Below are 25790 nucleotides of genomic sequence, written 5' to 3'. Positions count from 1 at the left end.
TTTTCTTAACAAGAACAACCAGTGGCGGCCAGGGACCGTCTGAAGGCTGGATAATGCCGTGCTTGAGCATGTCAGCAACGTGGTTGTTAATGACACAGCATTCCGAAGTGCGATACTCAGCAAGGGCGTTACCATAGAGGTGCATGACTGCCGGTATCTGGTGAAAAACAGTCAATGTGCAGCCCAATCCGAAGGCATGGCTATGAAAAGCGCAGAGCTTCTGCAGGAGAGTAATGAGCTGGCTACATTCTGGAGATGACATTTCATCGTCGATGGAGCAGTAGAAAGCGTAGAGGAGTGACTGATAAACCGCAGGGTCACAAGTAAGTGCGCTAACGTCCGTAAAGTAGAAGCAGTAGGAGCATCAAAGATGCAAAAGGTGTCGACCGGTTGAACGAGGCCTAGGCATTCACCATGAAATAAAAGTAAAGGGCACGCCATGCGATTGTCGACGAGCATCTTCGCGACGCCACTGCGAAGAGTAAGGATAGCAAAGGGCGAGGGAGAACATTTGTGGCAAATGAACACGTCAGAGGGCGTAAAGAGAACAGTGCCATCAGAAATAGCGGTGCACGACACAGGCAGGGAAAAGCATGAAGGGATGGCATTGTCTTCAGACACAAGCAGTTTATCGCTAGAAGGTCGGTTTCCGAAAGTCTCAAGGTCGGGAAGTGCAGGAAGTTCAAGTTTGGCATGACAACAGTCAATAACGGCGTTATTTGCAAGGAAGTCCCAGCCTAATATGATGTCACAGGAACATGGAAACAGCATGACGAATTCGACGGTATGCAGAAAGCCTTGAATGAAGACTCGAGCAGTACAGGCAGTGAGAAGCACAATGTCTTGAGCTCTGGCGGTTCGAAGGGAGACGGCAGGGAGAGGCGTCAAAACCTTTCTTAGTATGCGATAGAGTTCGGCAGAAATTACAGATACAGTGGCTCCTGTATCATCAAGTGCCAGGATGGCGATTCCTTCAACAGATACTTCAATTACGGTGGTTAGAGAGGGACGAGGACTTAGGCATTGTTAAGTGGACGCAGTTCGTACCTCAGGAACTATGGCCACCAGTTTTCCTGCTTGGTGGACTTGGTATGGCGATGCATCAGAGAAAGCGAGTGACAACATGGAGATGGTGAGCGGCGTGGAGATGATGAGCGGCGCGTAGATGCGGGTGAACGGTTGGGGCAAAAGGAAGAGATAGGAAGGCTGGAAGGTGAAGAGGAAAACTAGTAGTGGCATAGGTGGCAGCAAAAGGGTCGGCGATAGATGCATAGGGGGTGGCGGGAGCATGTGTGGACGAGATCGAGCAACGACTTCTGCATACGCGAGAGGTGCACTGACTGGCGTCAGTTCACAGACCAGAGGAACGGCTTCAGAAACTTTATGGATCAAGCCGTGGATCATAGGTGGCAAAGCGGGTGGTGGTTCCAGGACACAAGACATCAAAGATAAGTGGCAAGCGACCTTTATGCAAACAAACTCCTGAATCTTTAGTAACAGAGTGGCACGGTTGTCGCCGACTCCAAGGCTTGACAGAGAGTCGGTGGGCACAGGAGGGCGATGGGTGTGAAGCCGTTGCATGTGCAACTTGTCATAACTCTCACATAATTTTATCACTTCGACGACAGTGTGAGGACTCTTCGATGATAAGAATTGGAATGCGTAATCCTCAATGCCCTTCATTATATTGTGACGCTCTTACGTGCATAGTGGGTTCATACGGAGCTCGTTCACGGAGATCTCCTCCTCTGACATCGATGCATTCACCATTTGCAAAGATCAACAATGTCCTCAGTATAGCTTGTGAAATTCTCTCTGATGTCTTCAGATTGTCTACACAAATGCTGTACTGCACGAAGCTTTTGTACTGCTGGCCGACCGATAACTTGTGTAAAGCTGTTCTTAAAGACCAACCATGTAGGTACGTCGGCTTCATGGTTTAGAAGCTATGGTTTCGCAACGTCCGAGAGATAGAATGCTACGTTTCTCAACTTGCTGAGATTGTCCCACTGGTCATGGGCACTCACTCGCTTGTAAGAGGAGATCCAATCTTCAACGTCTTTGTCATCTGTGCCACAGAAGATAGGAGGATCTTGTTGACACAAGGCACCAGCACAAAACAGGGTGGGCAGTGCCGTTGGAGGAGCTGGAGGAGGGTGTGCATCGTCGATCATGATGGGGAGGGGGGGGGGGGGGGGTAGAGTGCGACTCCGCAGTTCCAGGGTGGTCGAAACCCTGCAACCTGCACCATTTGCTAAGTGATTTATTAGCAGTGGATGCAGGCGAACGGGCAGCAGTCACAGGCGTTCGGCAAAGGACAGCAACCAAGAGCTCACGCTGGTGGCTATGCTGCTGAGGCGAAGGCTACTCTCCTTCGTTACACACTAAATGTTTGTTTATCATCAACACGTTAACCCTTTCTCACAAGAATGGTACGCTGATGGAATGGGGTTCAGAAAAACATAGGTACAGCGCAACAATTTTATCATCGTCATCATCCGCCTGGTTACGCGAATTGCAGGGCAAAGGCCTCTCCCATACTTCTCCAACTACCTCGGTCATGTACTAATTGTGGCCATGTCGTCCCTGCGAACTTCTTAATCTCATCTGCCCACCTAACTTTCTGCTGCCACCTGCTACGCTTCCGTTCCTTTGGAATCCAGTCCGTAACCCTTAATGACCATCGGTTATCTCCCCTCCTCATTACATGTCCTGCCCATGCCCATTTCTTTTTCTTGATTTCAACTAAGATGTCATTAACTCACGTTTGTTCCCTCACCCAATCTGCTGTTTTCTTATCCCTTAACAGTACACCCATCATTCTTTCCATAGCTCGTTGCGTCGTCCTCAATTTAAGTAGAACCCTTTTCATAAGCCTCCAGGTTTCTGCCCCGTAGGTGAGTACTGGTAAGACACAGCTATTATACAGTTTTCTCTTGAGGGATAATGGCAACCTGCTGTTCATGATCTGAGAATGCCTGCCAAAAACACCCCAGCCCATTCTTATTCTTCTGATTATTTCAGTCTCATGACCTGGATCTGCGGTCAATACCTGCCCAAAGTAGATGTATTCCCTTACCACTTCCAGTGCCTCGCTACCTATCGTAAACTGCTGTTCTCTTCCGAGACTGTTAAACATTACTTTAGTTTTTTGCAGATTAATTTTTGACCCACCCTTCTGCTTTGCCTCTCTGGGTCAGTGAGCATGCATTGCAATTGGTCTCCTGAGTTACTAAGCAAGGCAATATCATCTATCTATAGATATATCTATATCTATCTATATATCTCATCTATCGACAGACGGAAGGACGGATAGATAGCTAGCTGGATAGATAGGCTCAAAATGCCTGAAGCAGGCAAAGATGCTAATCGGATTAATTGCCTAAGGTCCTTCCAGCAAGCTGTGAGCCGCACCAGCTGGAACAGATAACAGACTCACCAGGCACCGTGCAGGCACTCGGGTGCCATCCAGTAAGGGGAGCCGACCACGGGTAGCCGGAAGTCACGACAGCCTGACACAGGGATGCGTTCAGCCAGCCCCAAATCCCCCACCACAGCCGTCAGGGTGGGCGGCGCACCCTCTTCCTCCTGGTGACGTTTGATGAGCACGTTCTTGGAGGTCAGGTCCCGGTGGAAGACGCCCCGTGAGTGCAGGTATGCCATGCCTCGCGCTATGTCCAACGCCAGCCGCATACGCAGCTCCCACGACAGGGGCTCTGACCTGCAAGGCCAACACTAGCATTTATTTAAGAGTGGCAGCCACTGCAGTCTACCATCAAAACCTTGACCTGCCCACCTGTGCACTTGAAAAGTTGTAATAGTTTTGCTTTCTAATTGATGGGTCTGTGTGTCTAGATTTTTTAATATCTGTGCAATTATGGTTGACATGCACTTACTGTCAAAGGTTGCACCTCGCTATTCTACTTTTATCGGTTGAAGAGCCTCATCGTGATGTCCAAGATATTTTTCTTTCTTCTTTCCTGTTAATTACTGTGCGACGTGTTTTTGTATTTGCTTGCATTAATTGTAATTTCTGCATTAGTTGTATTAGTGTACTGACAGTTTTGCACATGTACCTTGCAAATTGTTTCCAAACTAGCCTTTGGCTATGCGACCATACAGATTGTACATACCTTGTCAAATAGAATGACCTGTAATAAAGAACTCTCAACTCTGTCCCACAAACATGAGACTGCAGGGGGAGGTGCTAAAAAGGCACTGAAGAGAAAGATTATTTCAGCTGTGTTAGTAAATCACCTTTCTACAATAAAAAAAAAGGTCACTCTTTTGGTATGCTGGAAAAGATGGGCGCTTATGGTGCCACCATGAAATTCCCGCACCAGCTTGCCATAAACTCGTCAATTATGATGGTGCCTGCTGTATAAATCTTAACTGGTAAAGGTGGACTTCACTCTATTCTAAAAGAACCAAGGGCTGAACTTGGGAAGAACATTTACTGAACCACAAGGCCAGAAGGTGAAAATGTGCTTTCTGATCCGTGACCTTACACTGGCGTATCGACCCTGGGGTTCTGGTGCAAAATTAGAGAACAAAATTTTAACAGTCATTTTCTCTTCAAACAATGAACATATTACTTGGACATCAGCGAAAGTAGTATGCTTCAAGAATACTTTATCAATCTAAACTAATTCAGTGTTTCACTTTAGTGTCCCTTTAACAGCACTTATTTCTTTAAAGTTTGGCTTGAGGGCGTTCTTTTCGTGGGACACATGCCCCCTTTATAAACGTACCCTTTAGCACCGTCTGTGGAGTGTCGGGCCAGTGGGAGAGGAAAAAGGAGGCTGGACAGCCAACTCTAGGGCCATTGTGCATGCACAAAAGAAGTATACAGGGGAATATGCTTAAGTTATATGGAGTCTTGCACCACCATAAGCGGGTGGTGAAGGTACCATCTTTTAAGTCCTTTAAATGGACCTTGAAGTGGTCTTATAATTGGAAGATTTACAGTGGTTTCAAAGGCTGCCACATTATAATTCAACTCCTGAGGTTATTTTCTTGATTGTGCTTGTAGCAGTGCTGCAATCTGTTTAAATTTTCATCGAAGCTTCGCTCCCCTTGCACCCAGAGCATAGGGGCAAAAAACTGAGCATGATGCCAACACAATATCCACAATGACTTCACGATAGTCTTTGTCATCAGAGCCCGTTAAAGGGACTGACAACCAATTTTCATAGTATCCATTTTTTTTTAGTGCAATGGAAATCTTACCGGTCAGTGTGTGTAATCACGAAGTGGTAAAGCAGAAAATGACGAGTGACATTTTTTATCAGGATTTTGCCATCTGCAGTGAGGATGTAGTCGTTCACTGAAAGGGCTCAGCCCAGAAATAAATTCACAGATTGTATGGCAAATGTTTATTAAATTCCTTTGGGTTGTAGTCGCCTGTATACCGGGTGTCCCAGCTAACTTGAACCAAGGGTTTAAAAATGAAATATTGGGGTCAGGAGAGTGAAACTACCTGCATATTGGTGACAGGCATTTGGCGCACCACAGGAAATTTTTTGTATTGCAATTACTTAACTAGTAATTAAAATAATTTTTTTAAAATTTTTAATATTGACTTTAGACACTAAGTGTGATTCGCAAAGTTGGAGAGCACTTTCAGAAACCCCCATTCCATTATTCGCCATAAAGAAAACCTTACGTGTACCTCTTTTTTCGAGCTCGAAAGAAAGCCCGCGAAATACAAAAAAAACCACGTGACGAGCGCATTCGCGCGCCGCGATCGTGCTGCTCTCAACCGTGCTTTCAGTGAACGAAATCAGCTCCGGTATTCATTCGGCGGCCCCGTTTCAGAGGCAGGCCGATATCTTGGTGGTGGTTTCTTCGGCCGTGTCAGCCAGTTCGCGCGTGACGGTGTAAATTGCAGCGAGTGCGCTGCGCTTTGCAGTCGCGATAAAGACTGCCAAGCTCGAAGTTTTCAAATGAGAGGAGTTTTATTTGCCAGTTGCAAAGAAAATAAAAGTGGCGGTTTATGGCTTGGCTGTGCGGCGATGACAGCCGTGGCATGCGGTTGTCCTGACTCCATTTCATTTCAGTTTCTTACCAATTATAAAAAGTGCTCGAACAGGTCACCTTGTGCGACGATACAGCTATGGCATCTTGTAACCAAATCAGCCGTTGCATTTCGTATGACAGCCTCAGGCATGTTTAAACAGACTTCCGTTATTTTGTCTTTAAGGTCTTGCGGTGTGGAAGTTGGTGTGCTGTACACCTTGTCCTTGATATGACCCCACAAAAAGTAGTCCAGAGGTGTCATATCAGGAGACCTGGCTGGCCAGTTCACGGGACCTAGTCGTCCTATCCATTTCTGCGGGAACGCTGCGTCGAGCCAGGTCCGAGCCTTGGCGCTGCTGTGCGCGGGGGCGCCATCGTGTTGAAACCACACATTTGTGGCCCTGGCGAGCGGTAGATCCGAAAGGAAGTCGTCAACGGGTCCTCTGAGGATATCATTGGTGTAGCGATCTGCTGTCAGCGTCTGGTCGAAAAACACAGGCCCGATCAAACTACCGTCGAAAAGTCCACACCAAACACTAAATGACCACTGGTACTGGTGCTGCGTCTGTAAAACCCAGTAGGGATTTGAATCGCTCCAGTAATGAGCATTGTGCAGGTTCACCTGTGAATTGCGCGAAAAACTAGCTTCGTCACTCCATATCACTTTGTTCAAAAAATCCGGGTCGTCCTGCATCTTTATCAGAATCCAATTAGCAAAATCGGTCCTGTTTTGGAAGTCCCGTGGCAACAGATTTTGATGAAGCTGTACGTGGTACGGATGCAGGCGGTGTTTGCGCAGTATTCGCCAAACTGATGACCTGGAGACTCCGGTATCCTCGCTCACGCTGCGCACGCTTGCTTGGGGTTCCAGAGCGAACAGCGATAAAATATGCGTCTCGAAGTCCTCGTCAAAAACAGGTGCTCTGTGTCGTGTGGACGTAAAACTGCCCATCCGTCGCAGCGTCTCGAAGGCACGCAGGATCGTTACTGAACTTGGCCGCCTGCCTGGGTGCCATTGTTGCATAAGGTCTGCAGCGCGCCTTCTGTTCCCATGACATGCACCTAGAGCCAGAACCATGTCTGCTTTCTCTTCATTTGTAAACGGCATGTCTGCAGTGCTAGTAATCACTACACCAAAGATTCAGTCTCGCATGAGAGTGGCATAAGAAGAGCACACGACAAACTGTGCTTCACCGCTGCTTCCAGCTTTCAAAATCCTCATTAGGAAACTGCAACACACAGCCGCCAACACCTCGCGGCGAAACATTATTCCCTGTATTTCTCTTTTGCTTCTGAGTGACAAAGCAGACTCGCCATCTCAGTATCTTATCAGATTGGGACTAAGTCGTCGTCGCCGGGTGCCAACTAGCTGACGCGGACGAAAAACCCCCGCCAAGATATCGGCCTGCCGCTGCAACGGGGCCGTCGAATAAAGGCCGGAGCTGATTTCGTTCACTGAAAGCACGGTTGAGAGCAGCACGATCGCGACGCGCAAATGTGCTCGTCACGCGATTTTTTTTGTATTTCGCGGGCTTTCTTTCGAGCTCGGAAAAAGAGGTACACGTAAGGTTTTCTTTATGGCGAATAATGGAATGCGGGTTTCTGAAAGTGCTCTCCAACTTTGCGAATCACATTTAGTGTCTAAAGTCAATATTAAAAAATTTAAAAAAATTATCTTAATTACTAGTTAAGTAATTGCGATACAAAAAATTTCCCGTGGTGCGCCAAATGCCTATCACCAATATGCAGTTAGTTTCACTCTCCTGACTCCAATATTTCATTTTTAAACCCTTGGTTCAAGTTAGCTGGGACACCCGGTATAGGTCAAACAGGAAGATGTTTCAATGAGTAGGCAAGGGAGGATAATCTTAATATACGTAATAAGAGGTGGCTTTCTGGTTGAACATTGCAAGCTGAGTGGATGCAAGCCTATATAGTTTCTGAGGAAAGCAAATGTTAGGACCGAGCGAGAAATCGTAGAAGCTTCTTTTATTAAAAGACTAGTGGACAACTGCATGAGCAAGCCATTACTTTATTGAATGTGACGCTGAGATACAGTTTCTTGAAGGTTTTGTTTTGGTCTAAATGTTTCCCCCTTTTAGAGTTGTTCTTTGTATTTTCATCACAGACACCTGCTCAAGGCAAGTCTTTGGATTCCATGTCCTGTGTGCATGTTCCTTGACTTCAATACGATTTTTTCAGCATAGTGCCTTCGCCTCAGCCCTAAGCATTGAGACACGTGGCGATAGTTAACCAAGTTCGATGAACATATTTTTTTCTTACTGTTTCTGTGGATTTAGCACAATATGTTCTTATTAACTTGCAGTATCCCGATTTGGTTGATTGTGTGTAACCAAATCTGAGCTAGCTGTGGTGTCATGTGGCAAGCTTTTGTGCATACATAGGTTTGTTTTGGAACAAATAAACCAGTTGTTAGTCAGCGCTTGTGATGTGGTTTTGTGTTTCTTTGTGTCTGTCTCAGTTGTGCTGCGCCTTTTGAAATACAATGTTAAGCAATAATTGTGCTGTACTTCATAACGGTTAACTTATGTACAGTAATCTCATAGACTACATCTAAAGTACCAACTCATCTCAAAACTTTTTCTGCACAAACAAACAGGGACGAAGAACAGAAGAAACACAAGGACACGTCCTTGTGTTTCTTTTATTTTTCGTCCCTGTTTGTTTGCGCACAATAAGTTTTAAGATAAATCTGTTCCAACTAGGCCGACTCGCAGTCTTGCTAAAGTACCAAGATTTCATCGCCAGGATTTGCCACTTACTGGTTTTGGAGACTTTCTTTGCCAATTTAAAATTATAATCCCTACTTAAATTGCGGACAGCATGCTGGATTCTTATCACTATAAATCATGGTCATTTCATTTCCATCAATGTCTAGAAACACATTCTGGCCAGTTGTCAGTCCGTTCAACCGACCCCGCAGCCTGCCCTGCAGATGCTGCTGCTTGTTTTTGCTAAATTAAAGCAACTTCCCGTGACTTGCGGCCTTTTAAACTATGATTTTCAGATTCATGGGGTGAAAACCTATAATTCACTAAGAACTCACTTTTTTTAAAAGTGCTTCAGCCTCCCCACATAGAATTGCTATACTGAATAATAATAATAATATTTGGGGTTTTACGTGCCAAAACCACTTTCTGATTATGAGGCACGCTGTAGTGGAGGACTCCGGAAATTTTGACCACCTGGGGTTCTTTAACGTGCTATTGCTATACTGACTCTAGAGGAAAAGCTGGATGAAAAAAGTGGCAACCGCAATGCCACCGCCACGTTGCTATTTCGCATTTTTTTAACGCTAAAAATAATCAAAATATGATGCAAATGCTAGCCTCTACACAGCACCTACGTATGGAAGGTCTGTGAAGTTCATTCTGCATAGTTTTCAGAAATATCCGACTATTTATAAAATTTTTATGTAAAATTTACAGCTTATTAGTCTCAACAGTGCTGATGTGGAAGGAGGCTCTGCAGAAGCATTTGTTCTTGATAACATATCCGAGTTCCACAGTGGTGAAATTTTTCTTGCTTCTTCTAAAATGAGGTTTTTAATCCAGTTTGCCAGTGAAGCCTCCTGGTGGTACTCAACTACTTTAAAGCAAGGGTCTAAAAACATTGGCAAGCTTGCTAATTGGTCAAATTTGTAGTTTGTAAACCATGCACTTACAGCACTTAGGCAGATTGGTAGCAGGCAAAGATGCTTTCACCTGGCAGCTGGTGTTGTCCAGGTGCATAAACACCGACAGCACAGCTGATAGTGCTGGGCAACCATAAGCACCAGCAGGGACACCATGACAGTGCCCTTTTTTTTACTTTTAATATGCTTCACTGCACAACAAACAATCTTCACCACAATACAGTCCATTCTTCGCCGCATAACACTTCTGTGTAGTGGCAAAGCTTACTTAAACTGACAACAGCAATTTTAGGGGTTTGAATAGTTCAAATAATCAAATACCTAGTCAAAGTTTCAAACATCCTCACACCAGTAATTTTGGTGCAAGCAGGATGTCAGCAAACACTCATCACCCTTGTCTGCACACCAGATGCCACACTACATGCTCACAACAGTTTGTCTTGCAGTTAGCAATCCTGTTGCATCACCTGCATCTTTTAAAACAGCTTGTGATGGAAAGGTTTGCTTTAGAGTGCATCTATTTTGGTGACTTTGAGCAGTTTTATGAACAAAATGTCGTAAAGCACCAATGTACAGGAATAAGTGTGTGGTTAGCAGTACAAATGCAGGCCAAATACAACTGAATTTTATTGGTCGAAGAATGCAGTAGCAATACCGCGAATGACGAAACTAAATTTTATTGCGCTGACCTGTGCCCACAAAAACAGGCTACACTTAAAGCAGAATGGTACCGGCGAACACAGTCGGCAATCGGCGACAATCTGCCGGTCAAGTGTGTTGGCTTTAATACATGAGTAATCGAAGGTTCCAGAGCAAATGATGGTACCCACGTGTCTTCCAGAAAGGTTTACACAATTCGCGTAGTACATGCAATCAGATTACACAAGAGTCGGTGACAAACAGAACCCTCAATAACATTCAAGAAACTTCCGATACAAGCGGGTGCGTCCCGCGTTGAGCGATAACATTTGTAAAATGGTGAAAAGTGCTCATCAGAAAAAGATAAACAAGTCCACGTGTCAATATATAATAAGACAGATGGTGAGAATGTTATCAAGCATGGTATCACAGACGTGTGGCAATACCAAATGTTCTATCAGCTTCATGCAACATAGGATGCTGTCGCATATCTGTCCACGAGTACTTGTGCGATAGCGTTTTGCCCCTTCTGTAACATCTCTCACCCACACTATGTGCATATAAGTGCTGGCCGCAAGAATGGGCTGTGCATTTTCCCCTTTTATCCTTGGGCTGTTATATTCTGCCACATTAAGTGGCTGCCATGCAATAAAGCATGTTTCAAGTACAGTCTGCCTCTTTGTTCATGGAAGGCCCGGAACATGACAGTCTTGACGATGAGGGTGGGATCCTGGTAGACAGCCACAAGACAGCAAGTCAATGCAGCCATGTCGTCGTAATCGGGGCAAGTAGAACCATTCAATGAATATTCCACAGTTTGGATTAGTTAACAGCACTGAGCAAGCTTCCGCCTCACATTATCACTGCGGGTCATTGAAATACGCAGCAAACCCTTGTCAGTATATGAATGCCAAATGCTTTCACTGCCACTGCAACAGAAAGGGCCCCATCAAGCTTGCTTGGCAGAGCAGACAGTTTAATATTTTAATCCGAACGCCAATTTCCCTTCTCGCCGCCGCCACCCTCCAAGCCAGAGGATGACATACACGTGCTAGCGCACTTACATACACGTGTTCGCTGTGAAGTCGCTCATGGTGACACGTGACTTTGAGAATTATTCTAAGCAACATCTGTTATTTGTGTAATAGGTTGCTTGAATAGACAAATTAAAGCTTAGAGAAATAAGTCACACAAACTGAATGTCTGCATGTTCTTGTTTTACTTCTGCCGAATGCGGTCCAACCCATTTTTATTCTTCTGTGAATTTCCTTCTCATGGTCAGGGTTCCCTGTGATTAGTTGACCTAGGTAAACATACTCCTTCATAGACTCTAGAGGCTGACTTGCGATCTTGAACTCATGTTCACTTGCGCAATTATTTATCATGTTTAGCTTCTGCATATTAATCTTCAGCCCCACTCTTACACTCTCCCTGTTAAAGTCCTCAATCATTTGTTGTAACTCGTCCGCAGTGTTGCTGAATAGAACAACGTCATCGGCAAACCGAAAGTTGCTGAGACATTCGCCGTCGATCCTTACTCGTAAACCTTCCCAGTTTAGCAGCTTGTACACTTCTTCCAAGCATGCAGTGAATAGCATTGGAGAGATTGTGTCTCCTTGACTGAACCCTTTCCTTATAGGTATCTTCCTACTTTTCTTGTGTACAATTCAGGTGGCTGTGGAATCTCTGCAGATATTTTCCAGGGTATTGTTCTGTACTTCCCTATTACGCAATGCCTCTATGACTGCTGGTATCTCTACTGAATCAAATGCCTTTTCGTAATCTATGAAAGCCATATAAGAGGCTTATTGTACTCTGCAAATTTCTCAATAACCTGATAAATGACATGCCCGTGATCAATTGTAGAGTATCCCTTCCTGAAGCCAGCCTGTTCCCTTGGTTTACTAAAGTCCAGTGTTGCCCTTATTCTATTGGAGATTATTTTGGTAAATATTTTATATACTGGGAGTAAGCTAATGAACTCAATTTTTCAGTTCTTCAACGTCTCCCTTTTTGTGGATTAGTGTAATGTTTGCATTCTTCTAGTTTTCTGGGATCCTTGAAGTCGATAGACACTTCATATAGAGAGCGGCCAATTTTCCTAACATTATGTCTCCTCCATCTTTGATTAAATTGACTGTTATTCCATCCTCTCCTGCCGTTTTTCCCCGTTTCATGGCTTGCAAGGCCCTTCTGACCTCAGTTTCTGTATACTGTTCACTATTGTTTCGAATAGAGTACTCTTGAGTCCTCTAGGTACTGTACAGGTCAGTATAGAATTCTTCCGCTGCTTTTATTTTACCTTCGAGATTTCTGATGATATTACCCTGCTTATCTTTCAGTGCATACATCTTCGTTTGTCCTATGCCAAGTTTCCTTCTCACTGGTTTCAGGCTGCGTCCATTTTTTACGGCTTCTTCAGTCTTTCTCACGTTGTAGTTTCTAATATCACTTATTTTCGCTTTGTTTATCAGTTTTGACAGTTCTGCCAATTCTATCTGATCTTTTGAGTTGGACACTTTCATTCTTTGTCGTTTGTTTATTAGGTCCTTTGTAACTTGGGAGAGCTTGCCTACTAGTTGCCTTGGTGCCTTGCCTCCCACTTCAACTGCTGCCTCTGAAGCCAGCCTCGTTAGTTTAATTCATTACCTCTATGTCATCATCATCTCTCTGTTCTAAGGCTGCATATTTGTTTGCAAGTGCCAGCCTAAATTTGACTACTTTTGCCCTTACTGCCTCTAAGTTTACCTGTTTTTGACCAATTTTACTCTTTCTCTGTTCAAATTGAGGTGAATCCTAGCCCTCACTAACCTATGATCACTGCACTTTACCCTACCTATCACTTCTACATCCTGCACTATGCTGAAATCGGCAGAAAGTATGAATTCAATTTCATCTCTTGTTTCACTATTAGGGCTTTTCTAGGTCCACTTTCTGTTGCTACGCTTCCCGAAAAAGGTGTTCATTATTCTCAGCTTATTCCTTTCTGCGAATTCTACCAGCACCTTTCTTCTAGCATTTCTAGAACCGACGTCATAGTTGCCAATTACCTGTTTACCCACCTGCTTTTTCCCTACTTTTGCGTTGAAGTCGCCTATTACTACTTTATGCCGAGTTTACACTTTTTTTATCGCTAATTCAATATCTTCACAAAACTGATCTACTTGCTCATCGTCGTGACTGAATGATGGAGCCTAGGCCTATACTATCTTTAATCTATACCTCTTATTAAGTTTGATTACGACTACTGCTACCCTCTCGTTAATGCTGTAGAATTCGTCAATATTGCCTGCTATGTCCTTATGGATTAGGAATCCTACCCTATATTGCTTCTTATCAGGGAGACCTCTATAGCAGAGGGCATGGCCATTATTTAGCAATGTGTAAGCCTCACCAGTTCTTATCTCACTAGGGCCGATAATATCCCAAACAATGTCTGATAGTTCCACAAGAAGTCCTGCTAAGCTAGCCTCACTTGAGAGGGTTTGGGTGTTAAACGTTGCAAGGGTCAGTGTCCATTGGCGGCCTGTCCAAACCCAGAGATTCTTAGCACCCTCTGCTGCGTTACAGGTCTGACCGCCACCTTGGTCAGGTGGCCAGACCTGGTCAGGCAACTGATGGGGACTGAGGGCCATTGGTTAATTGTGGATATCATCGGGGAGGTTGTGGCCGAATACGGCACCAGGCAGGCCAATTCGTGCTTTGAATACAGTGGAACCCTGTTCATACGTTTTTCACCGGACCGGGGAAAAAAAAAACGTAACAGCCGGGAAAACGCAACAGTGAGGAAAGCTCCGAAAATGAATGAAAAAAGTGCAGCTTCAACTATAGACAATTTATTTCCACAGAGTGCGCTTAGGACTTAAAGTCCAGAATGGTGGCTTGCCGTTTCTTTTGCTCGCTAGAAATCACCACACGTTTCTCAATAGCCTGGAAGGCCGCATTGCTGCCAGCATCGCTGTGAGGTGCGACGTACCTGCGGAGGAGGTCCAGAGCCGCGACGGCTTCTCCAAAGCTAGGATTTGGCAACTCCCCGGCATCATGCGGCTCGTGCTCCTCGTCGTCACCGCGCCATGGCAATGGCGACGGACAAAGGAATATCGGCAGGAAATTTTGCCCTCATTGGCGTAATCATGCTAACGTGCTAACGATTGTTTTGTATTGCTGCGGCGCACGCGCGTCTGAGCAGCCCGGTAGCGCGCGGCGCGGTTTCGCGAGAAATGTAAACTCTCTTAAGAGAGGAGAGCTGGCCCGATAGGTGGAGCAACGCCATGAGCAACGCCAACTTCCGGCTTCATTTTAGCTTCACAAAGAGAGATGTCAGGGCCTCTCCCGAGTTTCTTTCCTCTGTTAGTCGACCTGTCCAAAAACCGTGCGGTGACCGTAATCACAGTGATGATAGTGAGAGCATTTTTCACAAATGGCCACTTAGTGGCGTGGCGGCCTCTCGAACTGGTGTGCGGCTTCTTGCAGCCAGTTTTATAGCCAAACCTGGCAAGCCCGGCCAAAACTCGTCAAAAGCCAAAATGGCCGTTGGACCGCATAGCCTACTTTAGCCCAGGTGCGTGCGGGGTGCTAAGTTACGACGTATCATGCGGGAACGTTTTCACAGCTACTACGTAACAGCGGGGTTCCTTATACATTGGATCCTATGGAAGCTATGCCGGGACCAGATGAAAATGACGTAGCAGCTGGGAAAACGCAGCAGTGAGGAACGTAACAGCGGGGTTCTACTGTATAACTTTTTCTGGATCGTGCAATAAAGCATTAAGTTTGTTATGCATAGTTTTCGTACTGTCTCGTTCTGTACCGTCACTACAACAAGACAATAAAAATCCGTGAACTGTTCTTCAGCAAAACTGTACCATGATCTTGACCTGCATGCAACAATCAGTGCTGCTCTCCCAAAACAGGTCGCATGCACACGACAGTCCAAATGCCATGACATTGCCTGCCATGCTTCATCATAAATACTGTACGTAATTTGTTGTGATGCCTCACATCAGGCACTGCAACTAGCCATATATATTTCCTGTTCACTCAAATCATTTTGGTAAGGGTTGCGCTTTCTAAACATGGCCAACAGGAAGGTACATGGATACACAAACGGGAGCTCTCTAGCAAGCGATCTTGTTATTGAAAATCCACATCTTCATATTGTCACGAAAAGGCAATATGTACATCACTTAACAGCTACATGATGCTTCTATCGCACTGAAAAATTTAAGCAGAAAATTTCTTTTTCTGGTAGGAAAATTGATGGTGTACTGACACATTTTGCCCCTTTGTCAATTATGGCTTTTGTTTCTATAATTTTTTGTGTACATTTATCTTTGTGATGGCTGATTATCCGACAATCTGAAAATAATGGCAATCACAGTCACTGCAATGTGTGGACAGGTGCGCATCTCTGTACCATGCAACATTAGCTTGCGCTCTCTCAAGCAATCATTTACACCAATGGCTGATGCATTTCCCACCACAGGTCAGTGGTATGCTGCATACCACTCCTGCGCAAAGCACGAAAGGGTGCTTTTTCTAGCACCCTCTCGGCTTTACAGTGACAGGGTCAATGAGCTCGCACATGTGACTTAGCTTTCTAGATGCTGAAAAAAAAAAAAAAAAGACACATTCACGCCGACCTGACTGCTTTTCTCAGCCCGTGCGAGTCCTTATGTGTGTACATATTGACCGCCACCTTCAGTTTTTTCCTGGGCGTGTACACAGAGGCGCCATCCGGGTTCCGCACTTTCTTAAGCACGCTGCTTGCAATTGAGATGATCACCTGCGTTGGGTGTCCTGCTGAACCCAGACGTGCTGCTTGCTCCTGCAGGCTGATCTTAACAGCATGATAACAAGACTTCTGAACGACATTACTAAAAGAGAGGTTAGCAGTACCACCCTTCACTAACTTCAAATGGATTTCCAATAAAAAATCAGTTGCTAGAGCGCTCCCATTTGAGTATCCGTGTGCCTTCCTGTTGTCCGTGTTTAGAAAGCACAACCCTTACCAGAATTCAATTCCAACTTGCCTGAGAAATAGCACACTCAAATCAGTTCATCCACAGTTCTAAGGACAGATGTGGACTTGTTGCTCCTTGTATTTTGTTAGTCTGCACTACTACATTTTTCTTCTTTAATGTACCACATGCTGGAGGGGAGCTGCGTAGCAGTGCTAGTAATGGACACTAGGGATGACAACCAAAGGAAGAGGCCGAATGAATTGAATTTTGGAGTTTTAAGTGCCAAAACCATGCTTCGATTATGAGGCATGCCATAGTAAGGGACTCCGGATTAATTTTGACCACTAGGGAATCTATATTGTTCTCCCAATGCACGGGACATGGGCATTCTTTGCATTTCGCCCCCATCGAAATGTAGCCGCAGCTGCCGGGAGTTGATCCCGCTGCCTCGTGCTTAGCAGTGCAATAGCACAGCCGCTATACCACCACGGCGGGAGAAGAGGCCGATCGTCCAGGCTACAGGGCCCAAACAACAGCATGCTGCTCCACGGGCCAGCCGCCACTGTTAACTGCCACCTCACAGAATAAAAAGGTAGACGACCCACATCTACCAGCCACCTACAGTTAGCTGTGAAAGGAAACTTGTAAGTGCAAAGATATTTTCCCTCTATCACCCACATTTGCAACAGGTGACATGTGGTTGGTGGTGCTGGTACCTTTCCACACATTGTGTGTAGTGTCCAGTGGCACTTGCAGCTAGAGCGCTACATCCTTTAGAGCTTATCCTGTCTCCAAATAATGATCGCCACCTAACTTGTGCCTTTCTGTTCTTTAACAGAAAGTAGTTCCAGGTTATGAAGGGTGTGAGCGTTACAGGAGTGACTGGCATTCCTGACAGAAAACTAGTGAGCACAGAGTTTTAAAGAAAGAAAGCATAGGAAGGACAGACTACAATTATTTTGGGGGGCAAGATACGTCCCAAAAGATGTAAACTTTCCTGTAGCGAAGTGAAAGCCAAAGACGTTCCCTTTCGACAGTGGGTGTACTTCAAACACGAAACCCACCTGCGCTGTATGAGCTGCTCGAGGCTGCCGCCATTGATGTACTCGGTGAGGGCATGCAGCTGGCCCTGGTGCACACAGACACCCAGGAAGCGCAGGATATTGCGGTGAGACAGCCGGTTGAGCAGCTGCACCTCGCGCAGCATGTTGGGCCGGTTGCTGCTTGACGTGTTCATCTTGAGCACGCACACCTGGCCCGTGGTGCGGTGCGTCACCTTGTACACCTCGGAGAAAAAGCCAGAGCCAATCTTCTCTGAGGTGAAGTCATCCAGGCGGGTGAGGGTGGCCACCGCATGGCGCAGCGCCTGGCACGAGGACCGCGTCGGGGGATCCAGCGCACAGCAGCCTGGCCCCAGCCAGCAGCGCATCACTGGACCCTCCTGCACAGTGCCCTTGAATGGTGAGCTGCTGCACTCATTTCTTCGTCTCCCAAGAAAATAAAGACCGACACACAGCGAGTGTTGCTATATCGGCTGCAGGTTAACTTAGCTGGAGCGAAGATGAGATTTTTTTCCCTCAAATTTACGGAACTGCTGCTACTGTTCACATTCCATGCGACAGTACACTCTACAGCAAGTGTGCACATGTCCTAACCTAACTTATGTTAAGAAATATATGTGTGTGTGTGTGTTTACGAGGGTTATTGTTTTTAAAGGTTCAATCAGTCATGAAATGAAAACCAAAGTGAAAATCCAATTATGCTGTGTGCAGATGTGTTGCGCAGCTGTCAATTCCGAACGTGCAGTGAGTAAGCAAACATGCCTCTAACAATAGAGTCTCCCGCTAAGAGTAAAGTGCGTGCTGTCATTCGATTTCTGCGTGCCGAGGGGTGCAATGCAGCTGAAATTTATTGACAAATAAGTAAAGCGTATGGCACAACTTTAACGAGTTACAGCAAAGTGCAGCAATGGCTCAGGAACTTTGAAGCAGGAGGCACAAACGTTCATGGTGCAGGCGGGCAGGGAAGGAAACAATTGTCAACCGATGATCTTGTTCAGTGAGTGGATCAGGCAATTCGAGAAAATCATCGGTTCACAATTTCTGTGTTGAGTGATTCGTTTCCCCAAATTTTATGGTCAGTTCTCTATACCATCGTGAGTGAGAGAGTCCAGTACCGCAAACTCTATACAAGGTGGATTTCCGAGATGCTGATCGGCCATCGCAAAACACAGCGAATGGGTGCAGCCTTAACGTTTCTCCAGCAATACCATGATGAAGATTTTTTGAAAACTGCCACAGGGGTTGACGGATGGGTCCCTTTCAAAACTGAAGAACCAAAAGAGCAATCCAAACAGTGGATGCATTCTGATTTCCTGAAAGCAAAGAAGTTCAAGTGAACCTTCTCCAGTAGAAAGTGTATGGTTACTGTGTTCTGGGACCGCAATGGTGTTGCCTTGGTGGAATTCATCAAACATGGCATGACCATCACTGCAGCCTCGTACAGTACGACCTCTGAGCGTTTACGAAAGGTAATTCAGAACAAGCGAAGAGGAATGTCGTAATCAGGCATTGTCCTTCATCACAATGCACGGTTGCATAGTGCAACTGCAACAAAGAAGCTTCTGCAGCATTTTCGATGGGAAGTATTTGATCACCCACTGTACAGCCCGGACTTGGCTCCCTCTGGTTACCATCGCTTTTCTCACATGAAATGCTGGTTAGGAGGACAGGAGTTTGACTCGGACAACAAGCTGTAGACCAGCATAAAGAATTGGCTGAAAGAACAATCAGCTGCCTTTTAATGATGAGGGTATGGGAAAGCTGGTACCACGTTATGATGAATGTCTCTGTAGAGAAGTAGCTGGAAAGTATCTAAATGTTCCAAATAAAAGTTTTGATTTGCACTGTGGTTTTCATTTTGCAACTGATCGGACCTTGAAAAAGAAAGTGTGTGTGTGTGTGTGTCAAACATGCAATGCTCTAGTAGAGACGTCGCACCACTCGAAAGCGTCCTGGCTCCTCGAGAAAGATGATTCAAAGGGCCAGGGTTCCCATGCACGCAAACGGCAGCAGGCTTTCCCACCAGGTAAGAAACAAATTTTCAAGACTGCAGTAAAGGCTTTGCAGGGTAACTGTCTCCACAATTTTTCACCACCTGTTCAGCAAATTATTTACCCTGAACTAACAACCTGAATGTGGCCTAGGATTTTTCTAAGGTTGCATGATGCTGCTTTGTATGTGTCCAGAGCATACACCCAGTGTTGGGCATCAGAAAAATTGTTTCAACATTATCACATTGACCATGCACATCTGTAGTCCCCCCTCGCCAAGTACGCCAATATTCAAATGGCAATAAACATTTTACCTTAAAAAAAATCTGATGTATAGAGCTAATCATTACTGCCTGAAAATATTGCAAAAACAGCCTGAGTACTGCAACACATTTACTTTGTTGGGTTGAAAAACTGCCGTTTTTCAACCCAACCTTGCTTTATTCTGCACAAAATAATACATAAGGACAGCCCATGCAGGCACAAATGCTTTTATGTGAGAACGTCCAGTGTTGACGTCTTCATTGTCAAGAATTCCACCAATGAGGATCCTAAAATGCACTAGAATCCACAAATGTTTTTTAGCAATACCACCAAATTATCTGCTAACATATATTTTTGTTAAAAAGCCTTCAATAAAAAGAAAATGTATATACTAAATAATGAGACAAATCCTGTAGCCACAAAAGCAATCCTAACACATTAGAAGTTTAACACTACACGAAAATGATGCACTTTTGCAGATATACACAAGATTATGTAGTGATTTTTTCCAGACTATTATCTTTAAATGTTCAAAGTTTAAGCATTCTAACAGGTATAAAGTACCTATTGTATGTTCGGCTCCACGGTAGCTTGCCTGCTTGTGCCTATGCATCTCAGGGCCGCAGAAGCTGACCCTATGTGGAAGAAAGCATGCAAGGCCGTATGTGACTTGCCCAGTTGGCTGGGTGTACACAATTCCCCTTACTTGCGGCAGTGTATACAGGGTGTCCCAGCCTACTTTAGCCAGAGTTAACATATGCCGATGCACTCTAAGGCAACGTGGCCAAATGCATGTTGCTGACTATTGTATGCAGTAAGCCACACTATTATTCTTATTCTGCTTAATTGCCCAATTAGTCAAGATTAATTAACCAACTTCTGAAGCAAGCTAGGCAAAAAATTCCAATTAGAAGGTTGTAGAGCGCTTCGCAAAATGTCCAATTAGAAAGTTTCCAACTCTATTTATCAGGCATTAGTGTTTTTCTGCTTACTGCAGAATACCATCTGACACGACCGCTTGCGCGCCATGATTTCAGCGCTGCCAAATGCTCAGCGTACAAACGAACATAGCATCTAGGTGGGTCTGCTGCCGCTGCGTCTGCTTATTGCAGTCGTGAACCGCCGCAAGGGAAGCACATCGGTGGAGCAAACAGCGGAGCTAACGCCTGTGTCACTGCCCTGTCGTCGCCTTTTAAGCCACAGCACACCCTGTTAGATGATATGTTAGTTTGTATGAGAAATGTTTGGGAGCACTGCAATCACAATGTGCAAGCGGAAAGGTCACCGCGACACTTTTTTTTGTTTCGCGGGAACCTGCAGTAAGTGGAGAAACACTAATACTTAATAGAATGTTAGAAACTGTCTAACTGGACGTTTTGCAAAGTGCTCTACAACTTTCCAATTGGAATTTTTTGCCTAACCTCGTTGCTTCAGAAGATAGTTAATTAATCTGGACTAATTATGCAATGCAATTAAGCAGAATATAAAAGATAGTGTGACTTACTCCATACAATAGTCAGCAACATGCATTTGGTTGCGTTGCCTTAGAGTGCATCGGCATATTTTTAAACTCTGGCTAAAGTTGGCTGGGACACCCTGTATACCAGCCAAACAAACCCCTGTGTCAATGATAGGGCAAGAGAACACGAGCTGTCAGTCAAGAATAAGATTAGTGCACATTTACTTATGCACCACAATTCCTGCATGTGTGGGCCACACCTTTCCCACATTTGCATATTTCGTAGAACGATTCTTTGGCACGGGGATTAATGGAGGCTTACCTTATCAATATGAAATGCAAGGTCTGTGTCAGTGATATATCTGTGGCTTTATTCAACACAGAACGCCAGTTTTTGGACTGTATGATTCAATAAAGATGCAAATTTGTTTCAGATTACTATGCACGTATGTACTTGCGCATGTTGCCACCTTCTCCTATAAATATGATCCTTGCTGCTTCCAATAAGCTTAGCTGCATGTGATGCTCTTTCCTGTCCTGATCTTTTTCCCACCCTCGGCTGCATCTTAACATTGCGTAACAGTTATCTTTCATCTATGATCACAGCGGTTCCGTTTTTTGGCACAGGAAGAGATGCATGGAAGTGTCAAAACCTTGATTGCTAGTTTGTCGTCGTCAGTACGTGGGCTCCGGTCTTTGCAGACCAAGTGTTCCTAATGGCTCACAGTGCCTGCTGAATTTAACAGCTCAACCCCTCCTTTGCAGGCATCACGGGTGCAGCCAGTGAGACGAATAACTCTCTCTCTGAAAGTTTGTAGTCGAAGCAACCCATTTTTTTGGGCATTTTCAACCCAGCTCTGATGACCATAATATGCTACTGTGCTGGGGGCGAGCTTGTTTCAGAGTTTTGTTCTCGAGAAATTCACATGGCTGAACTTTTGTGTTTTAAACAGTACCATAATTGAGAGAGCAAAGTCTGCTAGAATGGGTTTTCACCAGAAGAGTCATGATAATCATTTATTTCACACCAGAAGTTCCACATTGTTGACGCCTTCACTACAGTTGTGATGCTTGTCTATTCCCTTTCTATGACACCAATTCTTGTACAAGGCAAGACATGGTGAGGTTTAGTACCGGATAGCTGCTTGGGCTTGCTGTCGAAATCTAAACTTCTTTAATGAGAGATGCACCACCACTTGCAATTCCACTTTGTTAAATAATAAGCCAAAAATCCACTACCCAGGCACGTACCCAGGATTTTTTTTCGGGGGGGGGCCCACCACCTCCATCATCATCATCATCATCATCATCATCATCATCATCATCATCATCATGTTTTATGCCCACTGCAGGCCGAAGGCCTTTCCCTGCGATTTCCATTTACCCCTGTCCTGCCGCCAACCGATTCCAACTAGCACCCGCGAATTTCCTAATTTCATCGCACCATCTATAGTTTTCTGCCGTCTTCTACTGCGCTTCCCTTCTCTTGGCACCCATTCTGTAACCCTAATGGTCCAACGGTTATCTAACGGGCGCATTACATGACCTGCCCAGCTACATTCTTTCCTCTTGATGCCAATTAGAATATCGTCTATACCCATTCGCTCTCTGATCCAAACCGCTCCCTTTGCCTCTCTTAACGTTATGCCTAGCAATCTTCGTTCGATCGCTCTTCGCGCGGTTCTTAACTTGATCTCAAGTCTCTGCCCCATATGTCAGCACTGGCAAAATGCACTGAGTGCACACCTTACTTTTCAATAATAATGGTAAGCTTCCAGTCAGGAGCTGGCAATGTCTGCCGTATGCGATCCAACCTATTTTTATTCTTCTGTGAATTTCCTTCTCATGATCAGGGTTCCCTGTGATTAATTGACCTAGGTAAACGAACTCCTTCACAGTCTCTAGTGGCCGACTGGCGATCCTGATGTCTTGTTCCTTTGCCCTACTATTTATCGTTATCTTAACCTTCTGCATATTAATATTCAACCCCACTCTTACACTCTCTCAGTTAAGGTCTCCAATCATTTGTTGAAACTCGTCTGCATTGTTGTTGAATAGAACAATGTCATCGGCAAACCGAAGGTTGCTGAGATATTTGCCGTCGATCTTTACTCCTAAGCCTTCCCAGTTTAATAGCTTGAATTCTTCTAAGCACGCAGTAAACAGCTTTGGAAAAATTGTGTCTCCCTGTATGACCCCTTTCCCTATAGGTATCCCCCTGCTTTTCTTGTGTAGAATTAAGGTAGCTGCAGAACCTCTGTAGATATTATTACGCGAAGGACGAGTCATTAAGACGAGAAACTATTTACAAATTATATTTACAACAACGGTTGCAGCGCTGACCAGTTAGATTCACAGCGCGAGCCCAGTTCGTTCTTCCTCCTCTTTTCTGGAGTGATGGCGCTCACGCACCTCGTTCAAACAAACAAATACCACACGCATGTAGCAATATTTTCCAAGCTTTTTACGTGAGCGTTCTGTACTGCTTGATTACGTAGTGCGTCTATGACTGCTGGTATCTCTACTGAATCAAATGCCCTTTCGTAATCTATATAAGTCACGCAGAGAGGCTTATTGTACTCTGCGGATTTCGCGATAACCTGAGTGATGACAGGGATGTGATCCACTGTAGAGTATCTCTTCCTGAAGCCAGCCTGTTCCCTTGGTTGACAAAATTCAGTGTTGCCCTTACTCTATTGGAGATTATTTTGGTAACTATTTTATATAATACTGGGAGCAAGCTAATGGTCCTATAATTTCTCAATTCTTTTACGTCTCATTTTTTGTGGATTAGTATAATGTCTGCATTCTTCCAGTTTTTGGGCCCTTGCAGTCGATAGACACTTCGTATAAAGAGTCGCCAGTTTTCCAAGCATTATGTCTCCTCCATCTCTGATTAAATCGACTGTTATTCCACCTTCTCCTCCTGCGCTCTTCATCGTTTCATTTCTTGCAGGGCCCTTCTGACCTCATCGGTAGTTATAGGACAGCTTCTGTATCCTGTTCATTACTGTTTCTAAGGGAGGTATCGTGACTCCTATGAGTACTGTATACAGGTCAGCTTAGAATTTTTCCGCTGCTTTTACTATATCTTCGAGATTGCTGATGATATTATCTTTTAGTGTATACAGCATGGTTTGTCCCAAGCCAGGTTTCTTTTTTACTGATTTCAGGCTGCGTTCATCATTTTTTACAGCTTCTTCAGTCTTTCTCATGTTATAGTTTTGAATATCAATTACTTTCGCCTTGTTGATCAGTTTTGACAGTTCCGGGAATTGCGTAACGCTGTGCGGCCGGCAGTCCCACACAACCGCGTAGAGCGCAGGACTCTGTGATTCTAGATGTACTGCGCTCACCGCGAAAGGTTAGAAAAACATCCACATAAGCACGGCAGAGAAGTGACTACGTGAGGCGGTTCGACCGATAACTTTAGAAGCGTCATTCAAAGGAAGTAATTGTTCTCCACTTCCGGCAGCGTTTTCTCTACTTTCTTTTTAAATAAAAGGATGTTGATCCATAAATATTCTCATAAACAACGGTTAACTTCTTTATTATTCGCTTTTCCTTGCAGTTTGGTTGTTGCCTTGGCTCTCTCCCTTAGTAAATCGCTTAATTTCGCATCTCCTTGCGATTTTTGTTTATAGTTGCCAATTTTGCATGAAAAGTGCTATACAATTAGGGGAAAACAGACGAAGTAACGGGCGACAGTCACCTTGTTTATGGGTTTAAGGGTTATTGAAGGGTTTCGTGATGGACGCACTTTAACATTATATTATTTCCCACCTTATCTAACCCATATCACGTGTATATGGTTGCAGGCATCTGCCAGCCTCGCGGCGAGCCGTAACTCAAGGAAACAATGAAGCAAAGGGATAAGTTAAACGCAATTGGCGTTTTCCCCGGCAGCAACTCGTTCCACGAGTGTACAGACTAGCTCAGTAACAGCCGCATCCCTTTCCTGGTCCCACGATCAGCCTAAACAATGAAGGTTGAGCTAACAAAAGCAACAGCTATGCGCGTGACGGTTGAATACATGGTGACAATTGAACGCATCTCGAGTTAATCGCACGGGTGCGGAATCTATGAGAAAACTGTCCTTCACATTACAAGAGATGCCGATAACTAGCGCCATCTAAAAGGAGTGAAAAAGGCAGCATAATGCTGACCGATTAATAGCTGCCAAGTCTCAACATTGACCTGGCGGCGCTTTAGGAATGTGTGAGGAGTGGTGGCGTGGGTGGGGAGGGGAGGGGGGGGTATGCCATTTGATTTCGGGGGGGGCCCGGGCCCCCCCGGGCCCCCCCGCTGGGTACGTGCCTGCCACTACCATATGCTAAAATTCGCTGAAGATGTGCAATCCACTAGAAATTAGCTTATAATCCACTAAAATATACATTAGCTGCGAGATGCATAATTTTCCTGATCAAGTGACAAAATCTGCTACCTCTAGCGGAAAATCTACCAAGATGGCACCTGTGTTTTCACAGAACAGTTTGTAGTTGAGAAAGCTGCTGGGATTTATGTTACTGGAAGGCAAAAACACGCAAATATGACACAAATAAGAACACGTCTCTGTCCATATGCTTGCCTTTCCGTAACATAAACTGTATATATCACATGAATGTTATGCACATTAAATTCTATACAAGCAAAAGCAAAACCACACATTTTGTATATTTTTAAAAGACATTTTAAGGCAGGTAAAGCACAAAAAACACTGACAGTGAATAGAATGAGGAC

The 25790-nt window shown here is 44.8% G+C and overlaps 1 protein-coding gene across 1 annotated transcript in view; it reads right to left on the bottom strand.

The window, feature by feature from the left end:
* Positions 1-25790, bottom strand: part of cdi (center divider) — a 68475-nt gene that overhangs the window by 29036 nt on the left and 13649 nt on the right. Inside the window, exons 2-3 of the mRNA XM_065452565.2 lie at positions 17340-17716; positions 3440-3721 (exon numbers count right to left, since the gene is read on the bottom strand). Coding sequence (XP_065308637.1) covers positions 3440-3721; positions 17340-17704 — 647 coding nt within the window. The 5' untranslated portion in view covers positions 17705-17716. The remainder of the gene's footprint in view (positions 1-3439; positions 3722-17339; positions 17717-25790) is intronic.

The sequence above is a fragment of the Dermacentor albipictus genome, chromosome 9, assembly GCF_038994185.2.
Source record: "Dermacentor albipictus isolate Rhodes 1998 colony chromosome 9, USDA_Dalb.pri_finalv2, whole genome shotgun sequence".
NCBI classification, from domain to species: Eukaryota; Metazoa; Arthropoda; class Arachnida; order Ixodida; family Ixodidae; genus Dermacentor; species Dermacentor albipictus.
Note: the sequence above shows the minus strand (reverse complement) of the source record. Positions and strands in the feature narration are given on the sequence as shown.